At 40.9% G+C, this 22,981-nt stretch overlaps 2 protein-coding genes across 3 annotated transcripts; both read left to right on the top strand.

Annotated features, from left to right (window-relative positions):
* The first annotated feature begins 312 nt into the window (after positions 1–312).
* On the top strand, positions 313–9,667 carry LOC135484317 (centrosomal protein of 131 kDa-like). The gene is made up of 16 exons (XM_064765668.1): positions 313–490; positions 961–1,120; positions 1,411–1,477; positions 1,708–1,801; positions 2,082–2,184; positions 2,424–3,185; positions 3,563–3,823; positions 4,180–4,387; positions 4,529–4,731; positions 5,622–5,801; positions 6,103–6,335; positions 6,655–7,195; positions 7,479–7,702; positions 8,029–8,200; positions 8,373–8,590; positions 8,888–9,667. The coding sequence occupies exons 2-16, from the start codon at positions 962–964 to the stop codon at positions 9,018–9,020; spliced, it is 3,558 nt and encodes a 1,185-aa protein (XP_064621738.1). The 5' UTR covers positions 313–490; position 961; the 3' UTR covers positions 9,021–9,667.
* Positions 9,668–10,149: 482 nt separating this feature from the next.
* Positions 10,150–22,712, top strand: LOC135484303 (serine/threonine-protein kinase 31-like). Of its 2 annotated transcripts, none has more exons than XM_064765656.1 (26): positions 10,150–10,348; positions 10,971–11,059; positions 11,378–11,491; positions 11,703–11,809; positions 12,071–12,525; positions 12,825–12,899; positions 13,045–13,209; positions 13,612–13,853; positions 14,164–14,632; positions 14,893–15,171; positions 15,439–15,666; positions 15,850–15,939; positions 16,241–16,357; positions 16,556–16,804; positions 17,018–17,116; positions 17,370–17,450; positions 17,830–17,952; positions 18,233–18,352; positions 18,583–18,813; positions 19,037–19,162; positions 19,375–19,443; positions 19,642–19,793; positions 20,091–20,239; positions 20,394–20,566; positions 20,848–20,905; positions 21,076–22,712. In XM_064765656.1, exons 1-26 carry the CDS (start codon positions 10,253–10,255, stop codon positions 21,108–21,110), a joined length of 4,191 nt encoding a protein of 1,396 aa, XP_064621726.1. In that variant the 5' UTR covers positions 10,150–10,252; the 3' UTR covers positions 21,111–22,712. The 2 variants fall into 2 exon arrangements, with proteins under 2 accessions (XP_064621726.1, XP_064621718.1); XM_064765648.1 differs by having other exon boundaries at positions 20,848–20,908.
* The last annotated feature ends 269 nt before the right edge of the window (positions 22,713–22,981 follow it).

Below are 22,981 nucleotides of genomic sequence, written 5' to 3'. Positions count from 1 at the left end.
CGTCCTGTTAATGGAGCACGTCATCATCGCGTACATTTGGGAAAAACTCCCTAACGAGACCAATGTAAACATGGGTGTTTATAAAAACAAGACTCAAATTTCTGACCTGGTATCTGGGGCGAGATTAAAATTGCTTTGTTCTTCATACTTCGCTGATAAATTTAGACCATAATCAACCTAAAGAAAGCCAAGGTATCATTAAGTTGGTTCCTTATTGTGTTTTTCTATGAACATCTGAGAGTTGTTGATTCGATTGCACAATATTCCAGTCTTTGATACAATGTTCGTCATTTATACCTTACCAATCCAAGATGGCCGTCTGATTACAAATTTCTGAAATTTTCTGTCAAAATATCACCTTTCTAACGCCGACCAAGAAGACGATATCATAATTCCTAATATTGTAACCCGAGACTAAATAATCCTGATTCGTTGCAAACCCAGAGATAATGTTGAAATAGTCAATAATACGCTCAAATAACCCGATTAGGTAAGGTTCTTCTGCTATCCAGTTCATTCAAAAACTAAACAAACGTGTGTTTTTGTTGTGTGTCCTGAAAGCACTGACTGTGAGTGTGACGCGTGCACGGACAGGTCTTACATTCCCCATTGTGCTGCCTATATTTCATTGAACAATTTGATATTTTGAAATATTGCCACCATGGCTAGCATCCAGGGGGCGAGTAGGGTAGATGCCATTTTAGATGCAATGGTGAATTTGAAAAGAAGGCTGAGTGTGGTTTCAATGAAAGATTTGCACAGTATAAGCAATAGCAGCAGTGGCTATGACAGCGATGCAAGGTAGTTTCATCATTGTTCTTTTATCTTTTCTACTGCATAATAATAGTGTGTTCCAAATAGTGTTTCTTCCAGAAAATAATTTAGAAAAGACAGCAAATGGGTTTTTGGAAATCAAATTTAGATTTCGGCAGATTTCAAATAGTTGCTGTTTTTTTCCAGGATGTCTGGGAGAAAAGACACCAGGTCTGATGACCTTGGTTTAAGTTTAACAGGTTCTCAGATCTCCACTATATCCACCAGCAGCAAAAGACCTGGATCGGCAAAGACTCCCAACAGACCAAGTTCTGCCAGTGGGGTCAGGGAAAAATCCTCATCTACTGTAAGTGAAACAAGCAGTGACCAAGATTAAAAAATGACCATCATCGGCTGATTGTATATGGATTAATCTGTGAAAATGTGAAATGAGCAGAAGAAAGACGGTGTACAGCTAAATGTCAGTTTACATTCATGCCCTGATTTTTAGGGGAATTGTCAATTCAGTCTTGAATAATGTTGTAGTAATGTTGACGGTTTATCTGAAATTTAGAGTTAACTATAATTACATTACAAAACCATTGCCATTTGTCTTTTTATTTTTGATGAAACTTATCTAGCTCTCTCTCACTTCAGACTGCCTTGAACACAGTTGGTATTAAATCAAGTAATTCAGATGTTGGCAAAAAGAAACATACCCGAAGTAAGTCACTTTGACCTTTGTACCAGTCCAAAATTCTGAAGCCAGGTTGAAAATTGAAGATGTATGCTTGAATATGGACAATGACATTGTGAATGGAAGCCAATTTTTCCTCTAATCTGTATATGTTCCTGATGAACCCCTCTCCCTTTCGCCTGCTAAAATGTTGATTTGTGGACCTATTTTTTCCCCATTATTTCAATCCTTTTATAATAAAGATGTCCTTTTTTCAGCTGGCAGTCACAATCCTCCATTTGCCAGTAGGAGTGAGACAGGCACTGCCAACACCAACAAAGGAAGTAACACATCATCAAAGGCACCTAACAGGTAGTTTACTAGCAGTCCAATGTAAAGTTAATTGCTAACTTTTGCACCTTCTTTGGTTGTAATGACATGAATGCTGCCCTTGCCTTCTTTGAAATGTGTCCGCTTGAACTAAAGTATAATAGAATCTCAGGCGTTAACCAATTGGAATATCATACTAGAAGAAAATCAAGATCTGTAGTGCCAACCCAGCAATCTTTGAAATAGTGCAGTTTAAATTCACTAGATCTTTGTAGACTTAAATTTCCTTCAACTCTTCCTTCATTCTCTTGATTTTTTTTAGCACTGACTTCTTGGCATTGTTTGAGAACAGCACTCAGCCAAAGATCAAGGGGAAAATCGGACCAAGTCCTGGTGGGCCAAAGAAAGCTGCATGGGGCGACTCGGTATGTAATCAAATATGTGTTATTAACTTGTAAAGGACATCTTTGCTATAATACAGAAGGAATAGTTAATTGGGATTGGTGTGCTGAATTCAAAACCATTTGACTTGTGATCCGATGTGTTTGAAACCTTATCGTTGATTGTAGGCTTTAGTAGTTTCTATTATAGATATATCGGCAAGTGAAAACTAATTTTGCTATTAAATAGTTAGTTTGACCAAGCTGCTTGATTGTTGTTTCAGATGAAAAGTAGTTCAACATACAAAGTTGGTGGAAAGAATGTGTCCACAGACAACACACGTAAAGGTCAAGGTCCCAAACCTGTCAAGAAGCTACCCCACAGTATCTTTCAACCAGACAGTGCCCGCAGTACAAGCACAATTGACTCTGACCATGTGGGTTATAACATGCCAAGGCAACGACCATCCTCGGGAGAAAGATCTAACGGAGCGACTGCATACGACTTTCTGGATTTACCGGATCGCTATGATTCTAGGTCGAAATCACCTCCTGCCTTAAAAACTCTCAATATTAATGCTGAACAGAAACCAGTCTCAGCTATGTTGTCACCTAGCATAGCAAACAATATGACATTACAAGCCTTGTCCCCAACAACGAAAACTTCATTCATGGACATAGAGAACTCTTATCAGAATATCAAACATAAAACCCCTGTCAACCAGGTTGTGAAAAGTAATACCAGTCCGGCCCCGAGTCAGAATGGTCAGAACAGTCTTGCTGAGGATTATATAAAGTCGGTGAATTTAGCTGCCACAAAAATACAGCGGAAATTCCGAGGGTACTTAGCGAGTAAAAGCAAAGACGATGTGAGGAATAAAGCTGGTGAAGCAGCAATGAAAAGACTTTTTGGACAAAAGAAAAGAGAGCGGGAGGAGATGCTTATAAAAGAGCAGGAGAGTCGGGTGAATGAGGATCGTGCACGAGAGGATCGGCGGAGAATTCGGGAAGAGAAGGCCAGACAGGCTCGGCAAGATGCAATAAAGGTGAGAGCCATCTTGTGGCTTGTTGGGAAAGATACATATACAAGTATCCTGCTGAGAATGTAATGGGCATTTAGATGTTTTTAGTGGTAAACTAGGCAGGTGTTCAAGATACAAACAGTAAGCTTAGGTTGTGGGTGGATATTGACTTTCACCCAACCAGTGTTTAGTTCTCTGAACTGATAATGTGTGTTAGCCAAGGCCCCCCCCCCAAAAAAGCAAATACCTCCTTGAATTTGCAAATTCTGTGCATTACTCCAAAAATAACCTAAACAGTTCCTCAAATCTCTTGAAGATCTGATGGCAAACTTGTTGGAGTGAAATGAACCTCAAGTTGAGTTAATGGTTCAAATATATCTAACGTATATTTCCACTTTTAGGAATTACAAATGAAACGGGAAGAAAAACGTTTAGAAAACAAGCGTAAAGCTGAGGAGGAAGTGCTGTATTTGCAAGAAACTGGTAAAATAAAGACAAAACCAGCAAGACTTGGCGTAAAGCCAAAACAACAAAGCAGTAAAATGAAAGCCAAGGACATGAATGCTCAGGATAGTGAGTCGGAGGTCACACTAACCCAGCGCTCCATACAGTCTTCTCAGATGAATCCCAGAGACACTGAGCGGTCAGAAAGGACAAATGAGGTAACGATATTTCCTCCTTCTTCTGTGTTCATGTCTGCAGAGGCTCTTGTCAGCATCTGTTGAGTAACACTGGGATGGTGCTGATTGGGGTTGATGGCCACATGTCAAACCCGTTTGGGAAAGTCAGACACTTTAAAACAAGTAGGCGATGAAATCCCGCATATGCTTATTCATAAAGCATGCATTGACTAAATGATTCAGTTGGTTCAATGGTTTTGTCAGTAACTGTTATTGTTTGTGTAATACACAAGTACCTGTATTGATTAAATCTACATGCATATATAATGCACATGTATGAAGGGTTCACATTCTATGTAGTTCTTTGTCTCCTTCACTAAAACAAGCTCATTTTTCAGGGTGCTGAAGCCATGAACTCTTATCATCAAGACAGGCACAGTCACTCCCAGAATGAGACCCCGAGATCATATGATGGGGGCAACAGTGCTGGTGCACCCAGCCAGGCCCAGACCAAGTCAACCCTTGACGATCTCATGAATACACTGCAGGAACTTGAAGCAGATGAGCAACTGGTGGAGAAAAAGCCCGAAAAGAAGAAAAGTTGGTGTAAGTACTTCTTCTAATAGTTTGTAGCAGGAATCCCTATTCTGGATACCATGCAGCTCTGTTCTGTTTAAAAGAAATGATGCCATGATAAAAATTTACAATTTCATAGAAAATCTATAAATTCTACCCTACATTTTTCAGTTGATGATCTTGATAAGACATTATCAGAAGGTGAGGATGGTAACTCACATTACCTCTCCATGGAGCGCATAGAGAAACTGAACCACCCTAAGGACAGCCAGGCCCTGAGGAGTAGTGGGTTACTCTCTGATGATAAACTACGAACAATCATGTCATTCCTGGATGAGGTTGATACTGCCGACAGGCTCAGTGAGATTGATCAGGTAAGCATTAACACTTTCAGCGCCCAGCCATATTTAGCGTACTTCCCCCAGGGGCCAAGGTTACGCCCCTTTTTACCCTTTTTCAAAATTATGAAAACAATAGAAGGAATAAAGATAATTACATGAAATTTTCTGTGTTGGTTCTTCTTTGTTAGATCTCTTTACAATGCTAATTTGGAATGATAGTCAGCAAAGCACTTGATTTTGCACAATGGTACCCCACACATAGAACAGTAATATCTGGTGTCTTTCCGAATACCCACTTTTTGGCATACTCTCGGCTACATCTGCCCCCGTCATCAATCTTCGACCCGCCATTGCGCCTATTCGAATGCAGACAATCTTGGCTATAAATAGCACATTGGCTGAACATCATACTATCACTTCAAGCGCTGTATAGTTAAATTGTTTTCCCCTATACTGCGCTGCTAGTCGCCTCGAAGACAAAGCGGGAAATTTAAAAACGCGACGTAATATTACGTCGGATGGCTCAACCGTGTGAACTTGCAAGACGTAAAATTACGTCAGATGGCGCTGAAAGTGTTAATAGCACATGTGCTTTTGCTCACCTCCGGGTGAAAATCTAAAATATTCAGAATGTAAGCATAACGTGTTGGCAGACTGAAACACTCCTCAAACTCTTGTGTCTAGCTGATGCCATACCTTTCCCTGGTGGAATGAGCTGCAACCTCCCCATATATCTCCCACCTCTCCGAGAGTGAATCCAGCCTCAGGTGGAAGACCACCTCTAAGCAAGACCCTTTTGGACAGTACATGTACTTCCAACTTGCAGCTTTCTCATCAAGATGTAGGCTCTGATTTTTCCCATGGCATGCAACTATTTTGTTACAAGTTAGTCCAATTTGAAGAACTTTCATTCACACTTTCAGCAAATTGTCAAAATCAACGAAGAATTAGAAAAACCAGCTCTATTGGTTCCTAGTGTCGATGAGATCCACCAGATGGAGGAAGCGTCTAAAGCGGCTTCGGAGGTCACCAGTGCTATGATGACTCAACGTCTTGAGTTGGATGAGAAGAAACGGACGATTCAGATGCTCCAGAAAGCCCTGGTATGTTTTGATGGCTTACACTTTGAATTCTTTCATTCACACTTTGTGAACCTTTGTGGCATACTACTACATTTTGGTAGGTCTTGAGTCCATCAAAACCTACTCGCTGCATGTCTCTATTTTGAATGTAGTCCTCTGATTTCCCTGTCGGCACTGGCAGTACATAGTTTGGTAAAGGAAATCTCAATATTTATGATGTAACTTCCATGTGCAGAAGCAAAAGTTTACAAAACATGATTCGTTTTTGTTATCAAATGACACAGCTATAACGTTAATACATGTAGAACAAACCGTATTTCAGAATCAGCAACGTGAATTGACTGTGAGACATGCGAAAGAAACAGAAAAGGAGATGAAGAAACGGTTACAGCTCCAAAAGGAGGAGTATGAAGAAACAGTTAAGAGGCATCTCTCGTTCATTGACCAATTGATTGATGACAAGAAAGCCCTTGGGGAAAAGTGTGAAAATTTGCTGAAAGAAATGAAGACGATAGATAAAAAATACTCGGACAAAATCAAGACTACTGATGAAAGGTAGGCTTATGACCTGTTATTCTGAAATTTAAACTACTTCTTCAGCAGATTTGATTGAGCAGATACATATTGCAATAATTTGTACCCAACCCATTGCCATGACAAAAAGTAATTTTTATTGCCCATGTCCTTCTCTATCATACGAGGAGGAGATGAAGCAAATTGGTCTGACTTGAGGAAACATCTTCAGACAGGCTGCTGACCGAATAGGGTGGAAACTTATGATTGAAGCCTTATATGCCTGCAGGGCGCAAAGAGGACTTAATAAGTAAGTGAGTATTTGATAAAAAAGATAAACAGGTGATGTTTCTTTCTCCAGGCATACCATAGAACTAACCAAAATAAAGGAAGTACAGGCAGCTGCTGAGAAGTTACGGAGGGAGAAATGGATTGAAGAAAAGACCAAGAAAATCAAGGAGATGACCGTGAAAGGTTTGGAGCCAGAAATCCAGCGACTCATTGCGAAACATAAGGCAGAGATTAAAAAGGTTAAGTCAATACAAGAGGCGGAGATGTTGCAGAGTGATGAGAGGGCGGGAGGACGGTACGTGCGGATGGTGGAGGAATTGCGGGATCAACTGGCTAAAGAAAAGGAGGCAGCATGTGCTCGGGAGAGGGAGATGGCTAAGCAGAGGTATGAGAAACAATTGCAGCAGGAGGAAGAGTCTTACCAGGCCCAGCGGCGGAGACTCCACGCAGAGGTGCAGGAGGAAAAGGACCGACTGTCTGAACAGGCCGCCCGGCAGAGGATTGAGTTAGACAAGCTCCAGAGGCAGCTTGAGGACGCTCATACTCACTCGGTCGACGCCATGAGATTAGAGTATGAGAAGGCGAGAGATGAACAGGAGAGGAGACATGCTGTAAGTTTTGTATGATGGCGATTTTGGAATTGCATATCATAGACCATGACATTTGAGCGACAGAGAAACTTATATCTGTGTTTTATGGTCATTCATCAATCTTCTTCAAGTTTGAAATCAAGAGATGCCGGAGAGACTGCATGTATAGAAGGCCTGAAGAGCAGAGTTATTAACTCTTCATGAAAATTATTCATCCTTATTTGTACAACTAGAAATGTCATTGAACCAGAGTCTGTGTCTGTTTGTTATGCTTGTTCCATTGTCCATTTTCACTTTCTTCCAGTCTGAAATCAAGGAGATGCAGGAGAGACTTCGTGTAGAGAAGGAGGCCTGGGAAGCCAACTACATGAAGAAACAAGAGACATGGCTGACACAGAAAGAGAGGGAGTTGAAGGCTAATGTGAGAAAGGATCGCGACAAGGAGATCGAGCTGGTCATTGCAAGGCTGGAAGAGGACAGTGTCACGTCTCGAGAGGAGTGTGAAAGGACAGCTGAGAATAGAATTAAGTAAGTATCATTGAGATTTGGATGTCATTGTTGAGGGGTACCAGTAGGTAGTTACTAGTTGACTGGATGCCACATGGGGTGCTGCCTTCCCTTGACAAGGGTGGGACGGTCTTCATTGGTTCAGGTCAAACTGCTTGGTTACCATACTGGTTGAGTTGAAATGAGAATTTATCTGTCTGGACTTTGAAAACCAAGAAACTTTTCTGTGGAGACTGGGGTATACACATAAATAAGCCAAAGGTGCTTTGAGCGAGGTTCTTCACCGTAAGATCAATACAAGAAATGTTGGATGTTGTTGCTATTGTCTCCATATTCTTTCTTGACAGACGGATTCGAGAGAAATATGAAAGTGAGATGGCAGAACTGGAGCGATCAGAAAGACAAGCTATGGAGAAATACAATGAGATGAAAGCTCAGCTCCTTGAGACAGAAGGTGACAATGAGAGGCTGAAGGTCATGATGAACCAGAAACAGAAAGAGAAGGATGACATACTAAAAGTAAGACTCATAAAGTTTCAGAGTGGGTTTTGGACTGTCTATCCAAGGGTGACAAGATTGAAAAGCGCATCTCTGTCAAATAACTTCCAAAATCGAGCTCAATTGAACACTGTATCTGCAGAGTGCAGTAGCTCCTTGATATCTCTGAATTATTGAATGTTCTTCTTTGCAGATGACAGAGAAATTAAACAAAGAAAGAGATCACGTTGCAGATATCATAAGGCAAGAGTTCGCTGATCGATTAGTTGCTACGGAGGAGGAAAATAAACGTCTCAAGACAGATATGTCTGAACTGAAGGCTCGGCATCGCTTAGAGCTGGAGAGATCGAAGGCAGAGATTGAAATTGTGACAAAAGCGAAAGAAGAAGAAATGGATGAAGTACACAAACGGTAAGAAAAGTTTAATCTTAAAATTTCATCCTCATAAAGCCATGTTGTTGTGTAGAGTCATGATTTCATGAGTTCTATTCGTTAACATTCCTGGTGCGGTGAAATGTTTTTTGATTGGACTGAATGAGGTCTGAAGTTAGTTGGGGCGACATCTGGTCAAAGCAATCTCAAAACGTTAGTGAAATGTATGCCATGGTTAGAATGGTCTTTAAACAGAATGTTAGAAAAGCATGTTTTTAAAGTGTGATGGTTGGTTCCGGCACAGAAATACATAAAAGACATTGTTTGTTTTTCCAGGGTCAAGCAAGCCATTGTGAAGAAAGAAGAGGTAGTGACTCAGTTGAAGCAACAGTATGCCGCTGCACTGAAGCGAGCGGACCACCTCGAGGGCCTGCTTGAACAACAGAGAAAACAGTTGCTGAAGAAATGACCTGGAATAGCTGAATAGGTCGACATTTTTATAGGATTCCAGACATAGATGACAGACTGTGTAGTTATACATGTATGCATTCAGCATTGGAGACAAAAAGAAATATACTATTTTTTCACTCAACAAAACTGTGCCAATTTTGAAAATGAGGATCAGCTACAATGTCCTTTCATCCGCTTGGAGGTGCTTAGAGATATGATATTTCAATGTTTCATTCTTAATACGAATATGCCATGTTACATGTAATGTGTTGTCATTTTGGAATCTTTGATATGGCTTTGAATTCAGACAGCAGATGGCACTCTGGTGTACCAGACGACAGCTGGAAGTCAATTTTGCTGGAAGTTGTGATTACCTGAATGAATTTACTCCCAAATGTAGCATAATTTTGTACTAAGTACAAACCTGGGCTTTCTTTGGATCTATTGGCTGTGAAATGGCATCTATCAATGTATTATCCTCAATTGAAGTTTGGCCTTGCCATACAATGAGACCATTTTCGACGCTTTGAAATAGGGTGTGAAATGATTGGCAGTTGGCAATGATATATGGAACTTGTAAAGCTGTATAGTTAGCATTACTTTTCTTCATCTTAATGATTTATCTGTACAGATAGAAAGCGAAGAATTAAAATCTATTTATTGTTATTTTGGCGTTTGGTCAATTTTTTACAACAGTTGTTTGAGACAAACCATGGAACACTACAGACTTCTGGGAATAGGCCAAGATGATGTCAGATGTGTGGGAAACAGCTCAGAGGACTCCTAAATGTCTGATCAATGGATTTAATCATGAAGCATATTGTTACACTAGGGCCACACATGAACTATAAGTTAGTATAAGATGCTGTCGCCGACTTGAATTGTTGCGGCAATTGGTATTCCTCATCGGGACCCCGGCCAAGGTTTAGTCAACGCCTCCGGCCATCGTCACTGAACCAAAGAGGGTACTCATTTAGATTAAATAAATGACGTCACAAAAGTTGTTCAGTGAAATACTTCCAACTCAAAAGAATGCCACGCCCCCTAAACCACGTGCGCTCTGTTTTCGGAAATAAACGTAAACAAACCGATGAATAATTTATGCATCAGCGAAAATTCCCGAAGTGCACACGTGCACGTCGCCGGCATCCATGCTAACTGTGTCAAGTTGACGTTTCGACTCCCAAAAAGACTCGATATTTCCTGCTGATAGAGCGATTATTTGCGTTGAGGTCTTGTTGAAGGGCAACTATGACAAGTAACGTCGGCCCAAGTATACATGGGGGCACTACAACCTATGATGTTTTCGTAGGAAATCTGCCCGGGGATATCGCCATGAATAACCGGGTAAACAATGCTTATTTTTGTGTACAAATGTACAGAGTCATGAGAGTAGAGGTTATGTATTGTACTAAATACATGCATGCACTCTTGATAAAAGTAAACTTCACCATTTTTTACTTGTGAATAGCCACTATGCGTTTTTCTTTGCCGATAGGGCCTATCAGAGTTTGCTGGTATTTAAGCAACCTTAACAAATTGATCATTTTTGATACGGTAAATCATACTGGGACTGGGTATCGGATCGGTCAACCGTGCCAAAGTGAAAGTGGTAGGCTAACACTGGTATGGTCAGTAGTGATAAAGTGCTTAGGCTGCTGGCTTGATGTTAATGTCAAATGAAGGCGTTTGATAAGACCGGCAAGAACCTTGATGTTAGTCCTTACAGTGCAGTCGGGGACAGGGGATCGAATGGCAATGGACAATGTCGTCAAAGACAAACCAGAGCCCAAACTAAACAAAGGTGTCAAAAGGCCTAGCATAAGCCAATTTCAGACAATGCCCTAAGCCACTGTGACCCTTTGTTCTACAGGTGGAACGCATGACTGGTCAGCACCAAAACAAACTTTATGATGAAAGAGACAATTCCTCCCTACTTCTTAAATGGCTTCTAAATTGTTAATTTCAGGAACGGATAGAAGAGTATTTTAGACCCTATGGTAAAATACATTCTGTGGTAGTGATAGAATCAAATAGAGGTGCAGAAGAAAAGATTTCGTAAGTCATTTTCTCTTGGCTGATTTATTTCTTTGAGGAATTTAATTTAGGGCTCAGTGGAAACATCAGCACCGGTCACCTCTGAGGTCCCAGATTTGGTTCCACGTTTGTCGTGGTATACTCATGAGGAAGAGAGGGCAACTCTTCAGCTCTTAACTCAGTATTTTTAAGTCCCTATATATGAAAAGTTTAGAGAAAATTTGAAAATTGAAAAAGCCTCTTTTCTGTGGTGTGGAACTTTGTAATGATTATTTGTTTATTCAGATTCTTCCCTGACTTGAGATTGTTTTGCATTAGTAACTATTTTCTTGACTGCAGATTTGTCCGATTTTTGGATGAGAAAGATGCTGAACTTGCCTGTAAGGAATTGAATGGCTCTGAGTTTGATGGAAGAAGCCTCCTTGTCAAGAGGTCGTCGGCAAAGAAAAAAGAGTGAGTAAAAAGTTTAAGATTGGTAACAGATGCGAACCACTCATGACAGGGATGCGTCCCCAGTACCCTCCCACAAACCCTGGCTGTAAGACTCTTCTCTCCTGTGTTAATACTTTCTACTTGGGTGTCCTTACTCTCTATTATAATGTTGTCTGTGCGCAAAGTAAAGTCCGACCCTTTTTATGAGTGATCATAATGTTTTTGTTGATAGGGACAGGCCCAGCAACCAGTCACTGGGCAGTGATGGGCAGAGACGACCCCAAATTTTTAACCGTCCACCACCGAAAACCCAAATGATGGGCGAAAAACCTGATCTAGGTATGTACGTGTATGTTACATAAAATCTAAAATCTATCCTTCAAGAACACTAACTGGTCGAATAACTTACAAAACTGAATGTTGAATTTTGTTTTATTTTTGTGATCGTAGGTAAATTTGTGGAGGTAATCAACACATGCTTTATCAGTAAGAAAAGCTGAATGCAATTTGGTCTGGTCTAGTGAACGCAATCAAGAAGATATTCAAGGTTATAGATGTTCTACTGGCTGTTATCAAATTGTCATTTTATCTATCTTTCAGTCAAAATGGGCCGGCCACAACAAACAAATTTTCGATCACAGATGGGAAACCCACCTCAGTTGGTTGCTAATCAGCCTCAAATGAGTGGTAACCAACCTCATATGATTGGTAACCAACCTTATATAGGAGCCAATCCACCACATATTGTTAACCAGTCTTATATGGGCAACCGTAACCATTCATCGTCACCGTCAGAAGATGATTCTTCACAGACAGGCAATCCTCCCCAGATAAGCCACTGGCAATCCTCGGTCCCATCAGAACCAAAGGAGCCTGAACATGAGAAAGATCAGGGGTTTGAACAGATGATCATAAGCTATGTTGATGGCCCCAATTCATTTTGGGGCCAAGAGATAAAGGACAACAGGGCACAAGAACTAGTCAAACTCTCAGAAGATTTGTTAAATATTTGTCCCTTGTCTCCTCCTGTTACTGGAAGGCCAAACTTTGCAAAGGTTAGTTCTTGAGATGTGTCTGTCAACTTCAGCTTGTGAAAATTGTCGATCAGTTGTTTCATTCATGTTACTGAGAGAGATATTACTTGCTTCATGTAATTAGTGAACAGAAGGGTAACTTGAAGTAAATCTCCTGCATTCTGACCTTCTTTTTTAGTTATAATACCTACATGTATCAGAGCACTTTCTGATCTGGCACCGCCCAGTATTTATTTGTACTGCTGTTTCCTTTTTTTGTTTATTTGACTGCAAAATGAGTTGAAAACACTAGTTAAATTTATTTGTCTTTTCTTGTGCAGATTTATGGCGCTTTATTCTCCGAAGATGGTCAGTGGTATCGATGCAAACCTTTGAGTTATGTTTCTGAAACTCAAGTAAGTATATAAAAAGGATGTCATAGTATTGCCAGGGATGATGACAGAGGTATCAATCAGAAGCTGTTTGCTTTCTCATCGCCTTGCCAGCTCGTACAAGACTTTTATTTGGGTGTTGTTTGATTGTTGATTATCTCTTCTTCAGACGCTTGTTCAGTACATTGATTATGGTAATAATGAAGTGGTAGAAAACAAACAAATAGTGGAAGTGCCAAATACACTCCTTGCTGCAAGTCCGCACGCCGAGAAGTATGTGTTTCATGGATTGGAACTTGCTGCAGATGATGCAGAAAGTTCCGATTACAAGGCAGTTAGTATTCTTCTTGTGTCATTCCATTATTTTCAAGTTAACTTGTCCGCTTGGGTTCTCGAGCTCCCCCACAATTATGCAGTTCATTGGAGTCCATTTCAGTTTCAATTTCCTTCCCAAATATTGGTTCAACAGGGAAGCATTCGAATGTGAAAGTGAAAGTGTGATTTTAGTACTTGTACACCATTGTAATGTAGTTACAGTAGAACCTCTCTATTAAGGACACCCTCGGGACTGACAAATGCTGTCCTTAATAGAGAGGTGTTCTGATTAGAGAGGTCAAATTGAATGGAAATAACCAATTTGGGACCAAAACTAGTGTCCTTAATAGAAAGGTTGAACTTATTAGAGAGGTGTCCGATAAGAGAGGTTCTACTGTAATTGTCTGTGTGACCTTTTCAGGCTGTGAATTACCTGAAAGAAGCGACTGACGGTAAGCTTGTAGACGCGATTGTCTTTGGGAAAGAACCTATCAGTGGCGCCACAGCTGTTGACCTTACAATCGACGGACAAAGCCTCACGGTCCCTATGATAAATGATGGCTATTTGAAGAAGAAGTCGACTGGTTCGGTTGATCACAATAACCTTAAAGGACCCAGGAATGTTCAAAGAAGTGACTTTGAGGAGAAACCAGTGCAGCAAAGGTAATCTTCAGGAATTACCTGCTGTCCCTGATAAGTGACGTATTGTTCTGTTGAGTTGTCTGCATGGTCTCCTTGGTGTTGCTCCAAAGCTACAATATAGTCCTCCTGCTTGTTTATTGGAGGCGCAGCCAGCCCTAAATATCCATTTTCATTACCGTAGAGTGCCCTCAGTTCAAGACTCACTATGTCTAACAAAATGGTGCAAGAATGAACTTCATCTCAAAAGATTTGTTGTCTTCCTTGTAGGTTCGATATCAGAGTTTGGTATTTAGACTGATTAAACTTGACCTAATTCTGTTTTCATTTCCAGCGAACAAAGGCCAAAGGGAGCGTATCCACAACAAAACATGGGCCAGAGCAATAGTGGTTGGGGTGCAGGTCCAAGATGTGGAGATGAATGGGGTGCTCCTGAACAGATGCCCCAGGAACCCCAACCCCAGCAATGGGGCGTTCAGCATCAACACAGCATGCAGCAGCAGAATCAATCAAGCTGGGGACAACCAGCTCTTCAGCAGATGCCAATGCAGAACCAGATGTCGGGTCAGATGTCGAACCAGATGTCAAACCGTCCAGTGATTTCTCCACAGGGTAACCAGATGAACCGGGGTGGAGTTGGCCCTGGTGGGGACAGGAAGGGGGGCATCCGCCAAGACAATCTCCAGTTGAAGTTAGAGAAAGCAAACCGTGAGATTAATAAGCTTCAAGGGGAGTTTACCAAGGCTGTAGCGGAAAAGGAGTCAGCACTGTTGGAACTTGGAACTTTGAAAGGTCGAATGAAGGTAAGGAATTCTTAGTTGTGAGAGTACATGGGAAATTGGTGGATGCAATGAATTGAGAGGTTAGGTAATAAGGGTCAGTCAATGTCATATCATGTCAGGCCACTTTTGAAGAAATGCAATGTTTGATGTCTTGACTTTCCTGTTAAATATGATTTGCATTTCATGACAAGAATTTAGGAATATGAGAGAAAGTCGATTTTGAACACTTTTCTATTGGCTCTCAAACAATCTTGAATCAAGAGTTTGCAATAATCTTTCAGCTTGTAACAGAGGAATGTGCTGCTGTGTCCAAGCGAGCATGTGATCTCAACATTTCAAACAAACTGAAAACACTGATGTCAACAGTGAACAAGGTGAAACTGATGAGGATTCAGTTCCCAACTGACAACAGCTCACAGGATCTGATCCAGAATGCTATAGGCCTCGTCTCGGCAGTCGATGTCAAGATTACACCGGATATGGAGTTGATAAGGATGGTGCAGGATGCGCTTAGTCAGTACAATGAATGTCAGATGTTTATCAAGCAATGCACAGAACAGGTGAGTTGTTGTATGGTTTGGTACGAATTGGGTTGATATGCCTAGTGATTCTGTCTTTGGCCTAGGATGAGTCCATCACAAGCCAGACTTGGATGTGAAATAGATTAGTGCTGACCTGGCAACAGTTCTTGCTACTCCTCCATCTACCGACGTTTCTGAATCAGTGATAATGTGCAGTTGACGAACAATGTTAATGCCCTCTGATGAAGACCATCAGGATTGGATTGAAATATAATAATTAAAAAATTACTCTCGTTTTATTTTCAGTCTGACTTGGAGGAACTCATCTCAAAGAGAAATGTATCCAGAAAAGTCTTGTATGAAAAAATAGAGCATTTTCTTGAAGAGACAAAGACGTTGCCTGTTGAAGCGAGGGGTAACGCTCTGAGGGAATCCATCAATCACCTGAAGCTTACGTACGCATCGTTTAAAATCGGCTCTACATCTCCCCAGGCTCCGCTGAATGAGGTGATCCACGACTATCAAGAATGGAGGGTGAGTAGACAGGATGCTTTGCCAGTTTCCAGATGGTTTTCTCAACCTGCCTAGATCGTGGAGTTCAAAGTGTAGCTTTCATTGATTCCCTTTAGCCACTTGTCTGATGATTCCTTCCTAGTTTATTGAGAGATATCATGTTGTTCCGGGTTATGATATATTGTAAGGTCACACTGTTTTCAGGCAAGAAAGAACTCGCTTTACTCTGATGTGAGGACGAACACCAACACAGCCCACAATATGGTTGATAGTGCACTCAAGGCAATTCAGGAGGTATGGATTACTTATTTTGATTTGTATAAAGAATGAGAATCATGCCTTTTCAGCTGTGATAGCCATGCATTCACACAACAGTCAACACACATACATGTACATGTACACGTATGTGATAGCCATGCATTCATACTACAGTCATCACATTTGCATGTACATGTACATGTATGTGTATCTGTACTATGCACACATGCATGTGTGTGTGCAGAATTAGGCACTTTTGATTAGACAGTGCCACTGGAAATAATCACACTTGTTTGCTTTCGAATATCCCTAAATAGACAGCATTCCATTGTTTCAGCTTTTGTCCCTGGACTTCATTTTGATGCCTGAGAGCAAGATAATGCCACCTGAATTGGATGGACTTGTGAACAGGCTGCAAACAGCAGTTGTTAGAGAGATGGAGATGTCAGATCTGGTAGGTTCACTATAGTCTTCTCTAAATCATTGCAGTGTTCATGTGTTGGTAAAGATTTAGGCCCTGAGCAGATCGGCCATGCTTAGTCTGAGATTGCATGTCTCAGTTTTGGCGGACAGACCTCAGTGTATGAATTGGTTTGAATGAGGAAGGTTTTTGAAGTGTGTTTTTTTAAAATGTGTTTTATTCCACAAACAGGAGAGAAGTGGTGACGCGCCTCTCGTTGCTCGAACCCTGACCTACCTAATCAGTGATATGATGGCTGAGTTGAAAAACATTGACCAGTTGGCTGCGATGAAGCATGCGTACAGTGTGATGAAGGCGAGCCTTGTCGAATGGTTGGATGCCAAGCCAGACTTGGCACCACTTCAAGCCATCAGGAAAAGCTTCAAAAGTCTCAAGTCAAAGTTGCGGCATAAACTGGCTGACAAACATGATGTGGAGGAGGTATGTATTTTAGCTGAAATGCGGACTGTTTAAGGTCATCTCTGACTTCTTCTACTTGTCATTAGGGAAGGTGGTGGCCTACAAATACTTGTGACTTTCTTCTTCTGTTAGTGTTAGGATCTGCTCTGCTGTTTACATGTTTAGCATTTGCACTCTTGTCTCAGGGTGCGAGATGTTAGGTGAAACTTCAATCTATCTTGTGTTTTATTCCAGAGTGATGAAGACAAGGAAGACCTGATCCGCATCAATGTTGAACTTGCTCAGATTCGCTTTGAAACCCACAATGCATTCTTGGCAGAAGATGAACAAATGGTAAGATTGTGTTCTGAGTAACTGTACCCAGCTTATACATGTCATTACCCTTTTGCCATATGTCATAAGAAGTCCATCAGGCCAGGAAGACTTAACATTTGATGGGTAGGTAGCTCAGGGTTAAAAGAAAGTTTACCCTGGTAGTATATTGGGTTGTCACAGCATGGAATGTCACAGTTAAGTAATGATTAAACCAGCTATTTAAGATGAAACTATTTCTATATGCCTATTTATAACCTTAATCTCTTTCCAGGTGAAATTGTCCAAATTTTATGAAGATCACTTTCCTGAGCTGTCGTTACAACATCCTGAAATCGCTATTGATAAATATGTGGTAAGTGGCCTCAACATCATGATACTATTTTGTATAGCCAAGTATGGATTTCATCTACATGTATACTTGGTATAACTAGCCAGCTATTCACAGTGCAAGGGTCAGCTGCATACTGCTCTCCACCCCAGGTTTGGCATGTGCTGCTGTCTGCTTCAAAGGCAAGAGCAATGACCTTCCTTCGTCCTCCATGATATATCTCCAACATTCTTAATCTGGTATTGGTATCATACCTTGTCAGCACCTACCTCGGATATTCAATTCAATCTCTGGGCATATACTGTAATGCTGTTGGCTGAGCCAGCCCTGCTTCTCTTCAACCATCATGCAAAATGAAAGCATTTCAATGTATCCTGGTTAATTCTTGTGCGTCGTCTTTCAGGAATACGGTGGCCTTGTTAAGGCTGGTCTGGATGTAGACCAATTCGACTTGCAGCCACTGCCTGGATCAGAAAAGAGTTCAGTTTACCAAACTCTCTTCAATGGGGAAAATGCAATACTCAAGGTGAGGTCCTGTGCTGGTGAATTTGATATGTTGTTTATCATTTATCTGAATCATACAATGGGTGTCCACTGAAAATGAGCAACCTGTATAAAAAGGAATTATGTTTGTTATGTACATCGCACTTGTCAACTCTGGTGCTCTGATAGTGTTTGGGGAATCCTATCCTCCTGCGATCTTTGCATTTTTTTCTAATGTCTTGGCTGCAGATCAGACATTGCCTGAGTATATTATACTGTGCCCAGCAGTGCAGTCTATTAACTCTATTTCTTGTTGTGTCCAGGAATACATCATGGATGAAACCATTGGTGTCATGAAGGACGATTTCCTTACCAATGCCGTTGCTTACAATGCTGTAAAACATAAAAACCTGCTGAAGATTGAAGCTCTGTTTTTTCACAAGGTAAAGTAAAGATCTTTGTGCTTGATTGCGTAAGTTTGCCTGTTTCAGGTTGCTCAATTCTTACTCTCTTGAGTTATCCTTTCATCCCTCGTAGGACAAGTGCCATAAACAGCCTTGCCAGTTTTGCTCTCCTTGGTTGACCAGTCTGCCTTATGGTGGCAACTCGATTTGCCCTTCGCCATGTAGTTCCTGGGGGCAGCTTACGATTTTACTCTCTTTCCTTTCCACAGAATAAACGACAGGCCTACCTGCTCTTGAAACAGCATACGCCACTCGTCACAAAGTTGATAGAGGGCGCCATCGATGAAGTGACAGCACACAAATGTCTGCTTGGGATCCTGAACGGACTGGCGGCTCTACACCAGGCCAATATCATACACGGTGCCATCAAGACAGAGAATATTCTCTTGGACAATGAAGGAAATGGAATATTGGCTGAATTTGATTTCACCAAGTCCGTGGTAAGTGCTTTTTTGCCATAACGGATTTTACTGGTTAACTTCTTTGCTTCTGGCAAACAACAGTGACTTGACTTTTGCTCATGTAATCTTGAATGCTGTATGATTTGAATGACATTACAAAGGGCAAGGATTGTCACTGCCTTGAAACCCATGCTGGAACTTCCATTGGGGGGGGGGATACCAGCATATCATAAATCATAGCACTTGTGTATTGTTTCTTCAGGGCCAGAGAGCATGCAGCCTACACATGATCAACACCGGTCTTATCTTCAATGCGCCAGAAACACGGGTTGGAATCGAGGTTACGAAGGCAGCTGATATCTTCAGTTTTGGCGTCCTTTTTGTTATGGTGAGTTGTTAAACTTGATTGAAAAAACCAAACTGAAAACTTCTGAGACGATCTTTACTCTATCCAATAACATAACACAAAGAAAAAATGCCTTCAATGATTTGGATTACTTAACATACATGTATGTCATAGATGACAATTCTCATTCTCATCTACATTGTAAATGTACATTTAGCCCATGGATATAATCTCTCAGACACTTAATTTTTCAGTTGCATTTCCCGACAAAGTCATTCCGAACAATGCCAAATGGAACTCCTGTTCTAGAAAACACTGGCTGGGTAAGTGAAAATATGCCGATCTTACATCCAAGACCGAAGAAGGTTAGAGACTCAAATACCTTGGAAGAGATTATTATGGTCGAAATGAATGTAGAAAATGAAATTAAGATGGCCCATTGGACGATTCCAGGACTGTGTGCTGTTCGGTATAGTCTACCTGGTATCGTTATTTCTTAGATTACTGATTGATTTTTCCAGTCACAGCAAACAAGCATAATGCTTGATAACCTTCTCATGCAAATGCCGAACAGTCGTATCTCAGCCAGTAACCTGTTAACGCTGCCATACTTCACGAATCCGTGTCAAACAAGAGCTGAGCACACAGAGATTAAGGATGTCTTACAGCTAAGGTAACTATTCTGATCTCCACTCGACACTCAAAATAACAACTGCATGAAGTGGTTAATAGCTTTTGTCATGAAAACTTTAAATACATTTTTACATGTATGTTTTGCACTGTAGATTCACGATCCAATGTCACAGCATTGTAAACATGCCAAGGTTACATGTACTTGTATTGAAACTTGGAAATACCTAACTCAACTATCTGTTTCATTATGCTGGCAGAGCATTAACAGACATACCGGTACACATTGTAAATGCGCTCGTTTGTGTTCTGTTTAACATTGTTGTCCATTTTCTTGCAGGGGTAAATCACCATCGCCCACATCAGAAGTCGCAAGACCATCAGTTATTGAAACAGTATCGGAGACGGAGTCACAACCAACAGATGCTGAAGATGGCACAACAGCTCCCTCAGAAGCCCTTGAAACCCCACTGCCGGAGAGTGATGTGGGTAAGTTATCATCATGGTCAATTGATCCAGGTCTATTCTTGTCATGATCATTGCTGAAGCCCACTGTTTGAGGCCTGAAGGTACGTCGATTCATAAACACTGGGAAAATCTGGTAATGTCCAATCATCGATCTATTTTGCCTTGCCAATTTTAGGTGAAGATGACTTATTGGAGAACAAACCCAATGACGATAAACCAGAACTAGTAGACTCTAGTGAAGAGCAGTCCAATGAGAGCGATGTCCCACCAGAGACAGAAGGATTATCGCAGGCTATTCCTGATGTGGTCACACAAGCTGCTGATATGCCGACAGTGACAAGTACAGATGTAAGTAATATTGAATGAATGAGATAGTGTTCTTCCATTGTACCATAACACCATGTGTCCCCTTTCGAGATTGTCAGTCCTCTTCACAATCAGACTGCTCCTCATGACAAAAAGAGGGATCTCTTCCAGGGTATGTTTCTTCCGGGGTCTCCAGTTTCCTCCTGCATCACATAGAACAGAGCACTAAATGTCAAACTTGACACATGGCTTTGTTTTCGCGACTGTCAAGAAAAACTCATACCGGCTTAAAAATGTTCATTATTTGATCTTTGCTTTTGCAGGACGATGGTGATGATGGTGAAGACAGCAAGGAAGTGTCTGAGGAGAACACACCAGAAGAAGGTGAGTTACTCTACATCCTATTTAGCCCGCTCTTTGAAAATGACTTGCTCATTCCTATAGTGATACGTTAGACATGACTCTACATGTATGTAAACTCAGCCTGAGAAGTAATGCTTTGTAAAGTTCAAGGAGCTACTAAATGTGCCCTCTATTTTCAATATTTTCAGGTGTAAGCGAAGAAGTTCCAGACTTGTCCATTTAGTCTTGAAAATGACATCATGTTCCAGATTCCTGTTGCTGGTCTGTTCTTTTCGAGGACTTTTCTCAGATTCATATCGACTGTATCCCTTATTACTCGAGCTGATGGTGATCAATTTAAAGGAGGAATCCTTGGAATATTGGTTGCGCTGATTGTGACATCATAACAAACACGCCCAAGGTGTTCATTTTGGAGGACTTTACCACCATTTCCTGAATCTTATTGTGTTCACTTATCCCCGACATTTATTTACGGCATTCAGTTCTGTGAAATAACAATGATGCTCTTGTGCTCATGTGTACATATACACCTCAAATGTACTGGTACGTAACTGCACCCTCAAGTAGGTTTATCATTGGCTTACATGTAATCACAGAACATTGAAATTACTGAAATATTGTTTTTTGTTGAATCTTCTGTGGATTGTGTAGGTGTAAGTTTCTTTACACATGTCAGTAAAAATGTTCACTAGTAGATATACGTAAACCTGCCACAATGTTTTTTGTTTGGTAATTTTTATTTTGGTTACATTGTACTTCTATGGCTTCTCTCTGGGTGAGGAATCGGTCTCTGTCAATGCTATTGGTTGCAACTTTTGAGGCTGAGAATGCAAGCAGCAAAGTGTGGGTTAATTCATGTATTCAGCTGCAGCATTTATCAAACGTAGCATTAAATTCCCAACACTGTGTGCTTGTGAAATGGCTGATTTGTAGTTCACTTGTTCAACTTTTTGCAACTGTTGACACGTGGAGGCGTGCATAGATTATTGGCGTTGTACATGTATGCTGAATGCTTTTTGACTGACAAGCATGGTGTGTGGCATGAGCCTTACAGTTAGTTTCTTGGTGAACATATGCATTGGTATCAAAAGGGTAATCTACAATATACACCATAGTTAAAGTTGATCAATTGTAATCCGTTTGATATTGCATGTGCCAGCAGGTTTACACAAGTGTCAAGTTCTGTGTTTTCTATTCATTCACACTACAACTTAGTGGAAACAATGCATGAGATTGAGTGAGAGAAATAATAGTTTTGGAAATTTTTGCAAAAAGATTCTGTTAAGTTTTTTATAAAAGCATTTATGTTGAACTGTTTAACCAGGGTTTAAACCAATATAGGAATCTATATGAATTTAGACAAGTATGCATTGTACTGTTGGCATTATTTGCCCCGTTTGATATTACATTACGCTTTGTTCATCGAAGATACTGCGTTCTTCGGCAAATGGACTTGGACAGGTAATGTTTCCATTTATGATAGAATTTTATAGAAATTTCACATTTTCGTTCACTATTGTTCCGAAAAACAGCGGGCCAGAGGTGGTCACCCACATTGTCGCTGTCTACAGCTGATTTGGTTTCATTGCATTGTTGGAGTAACCCGGCTAGTACAAAAACTTTGCTACATGTATTGATGCATTTTCATTCTGTCCTTTAATGAGAAGGATTGACAATATTTGTCAGAGTGCCAATGTCTCTTTGTTAGAGTCTCTCCTTTTATGAAGATGAAAACTTGAAAAGCTTTTTCACTTGTAGGTCTCTTGTAATGTTGTTGTTGTCAATACCCTGAATTCTCTGTAAAATAATTTTGTAATAAATGTACTTATCATTCGAGTAAAGTCTCTGATTCAGTTGTTTCCTGTCGGGGGGGGGGGGGGGGGAATGTTCCAGTTCTGACGACTCTTCTCCCAAGGGCATTATCAAAACTCGACTGGATTGGTATCCATGGGAAGGTATTGCGGGAGAGTTGAATCAGTAATCTTGTTTCCCAGGTGAGTACATGTGCTTGAAGCAAAGGTTGCGACTCGGAAACATTTGATCTTCAAGCATGCCTGATCGCCAGAGCAAAGGTTTTTGACTCGACACTGCAGT

The sequence above is a fragment of the Lineus longissimus genome, chromosome 1 (genome assembly GCF_910592395.1).
Source record: "Lineus longissimus chromosome 1, tnLinLong1.2, whole genome shotgun sequence".
Lineage (NCBI taxonomy): Eukaryota > Metazoa > Nemertea > Pilidiophora > Heteronemertea > Lineidae > Lineus > Lineus longissimus.
This window is presented reverse-complemented; position numbering and strand designations above follow the sequence as displayed.

Coding starts and splice junctions, on each gene's coding strand:
- LOC135484317 (XM_064765668.1), top strand. CDS start 962: ATGTCTGGGAGAAAAGACACCAGGTCTGATGACCTTGGTTTAAGTTTA. Junction 3,186..3,562: donor CTCGGCAAGATGCAATAAAG/GTGAGAGCCATC, acceptor TTCCACTTTTAG/GAATTACAAATGAAACGGGA. Junction 7,196..7,478: donor AACAGGAGAGGAGACATGCT/GTAAGTTTTGTA, acceptor ACTTTCTTCCAG/TCTGAAATCAAGGAGATGCA.
- LOC135484303 (XM_064765648.1), top strand. CDS start 10,253: ATGACAAGTAACGTCGGCCCAAGTATACATGGGGGCACTACAACCTAT. Junction 15,940..16,240: donor CACTCAAGGCAATTCAGGAG/GTATGGATTACT, acceptor CCATTGTTTCAG/CTTTTGTCCCTGGACTTCAT. Junction 18,814..19,036: donor TTGATTTCACCAAGTCCGTG/GTAAGTGCTTTT, acceptor TTGTTTCTTCAG/GGCCAGAGAGCATGCAGCCT.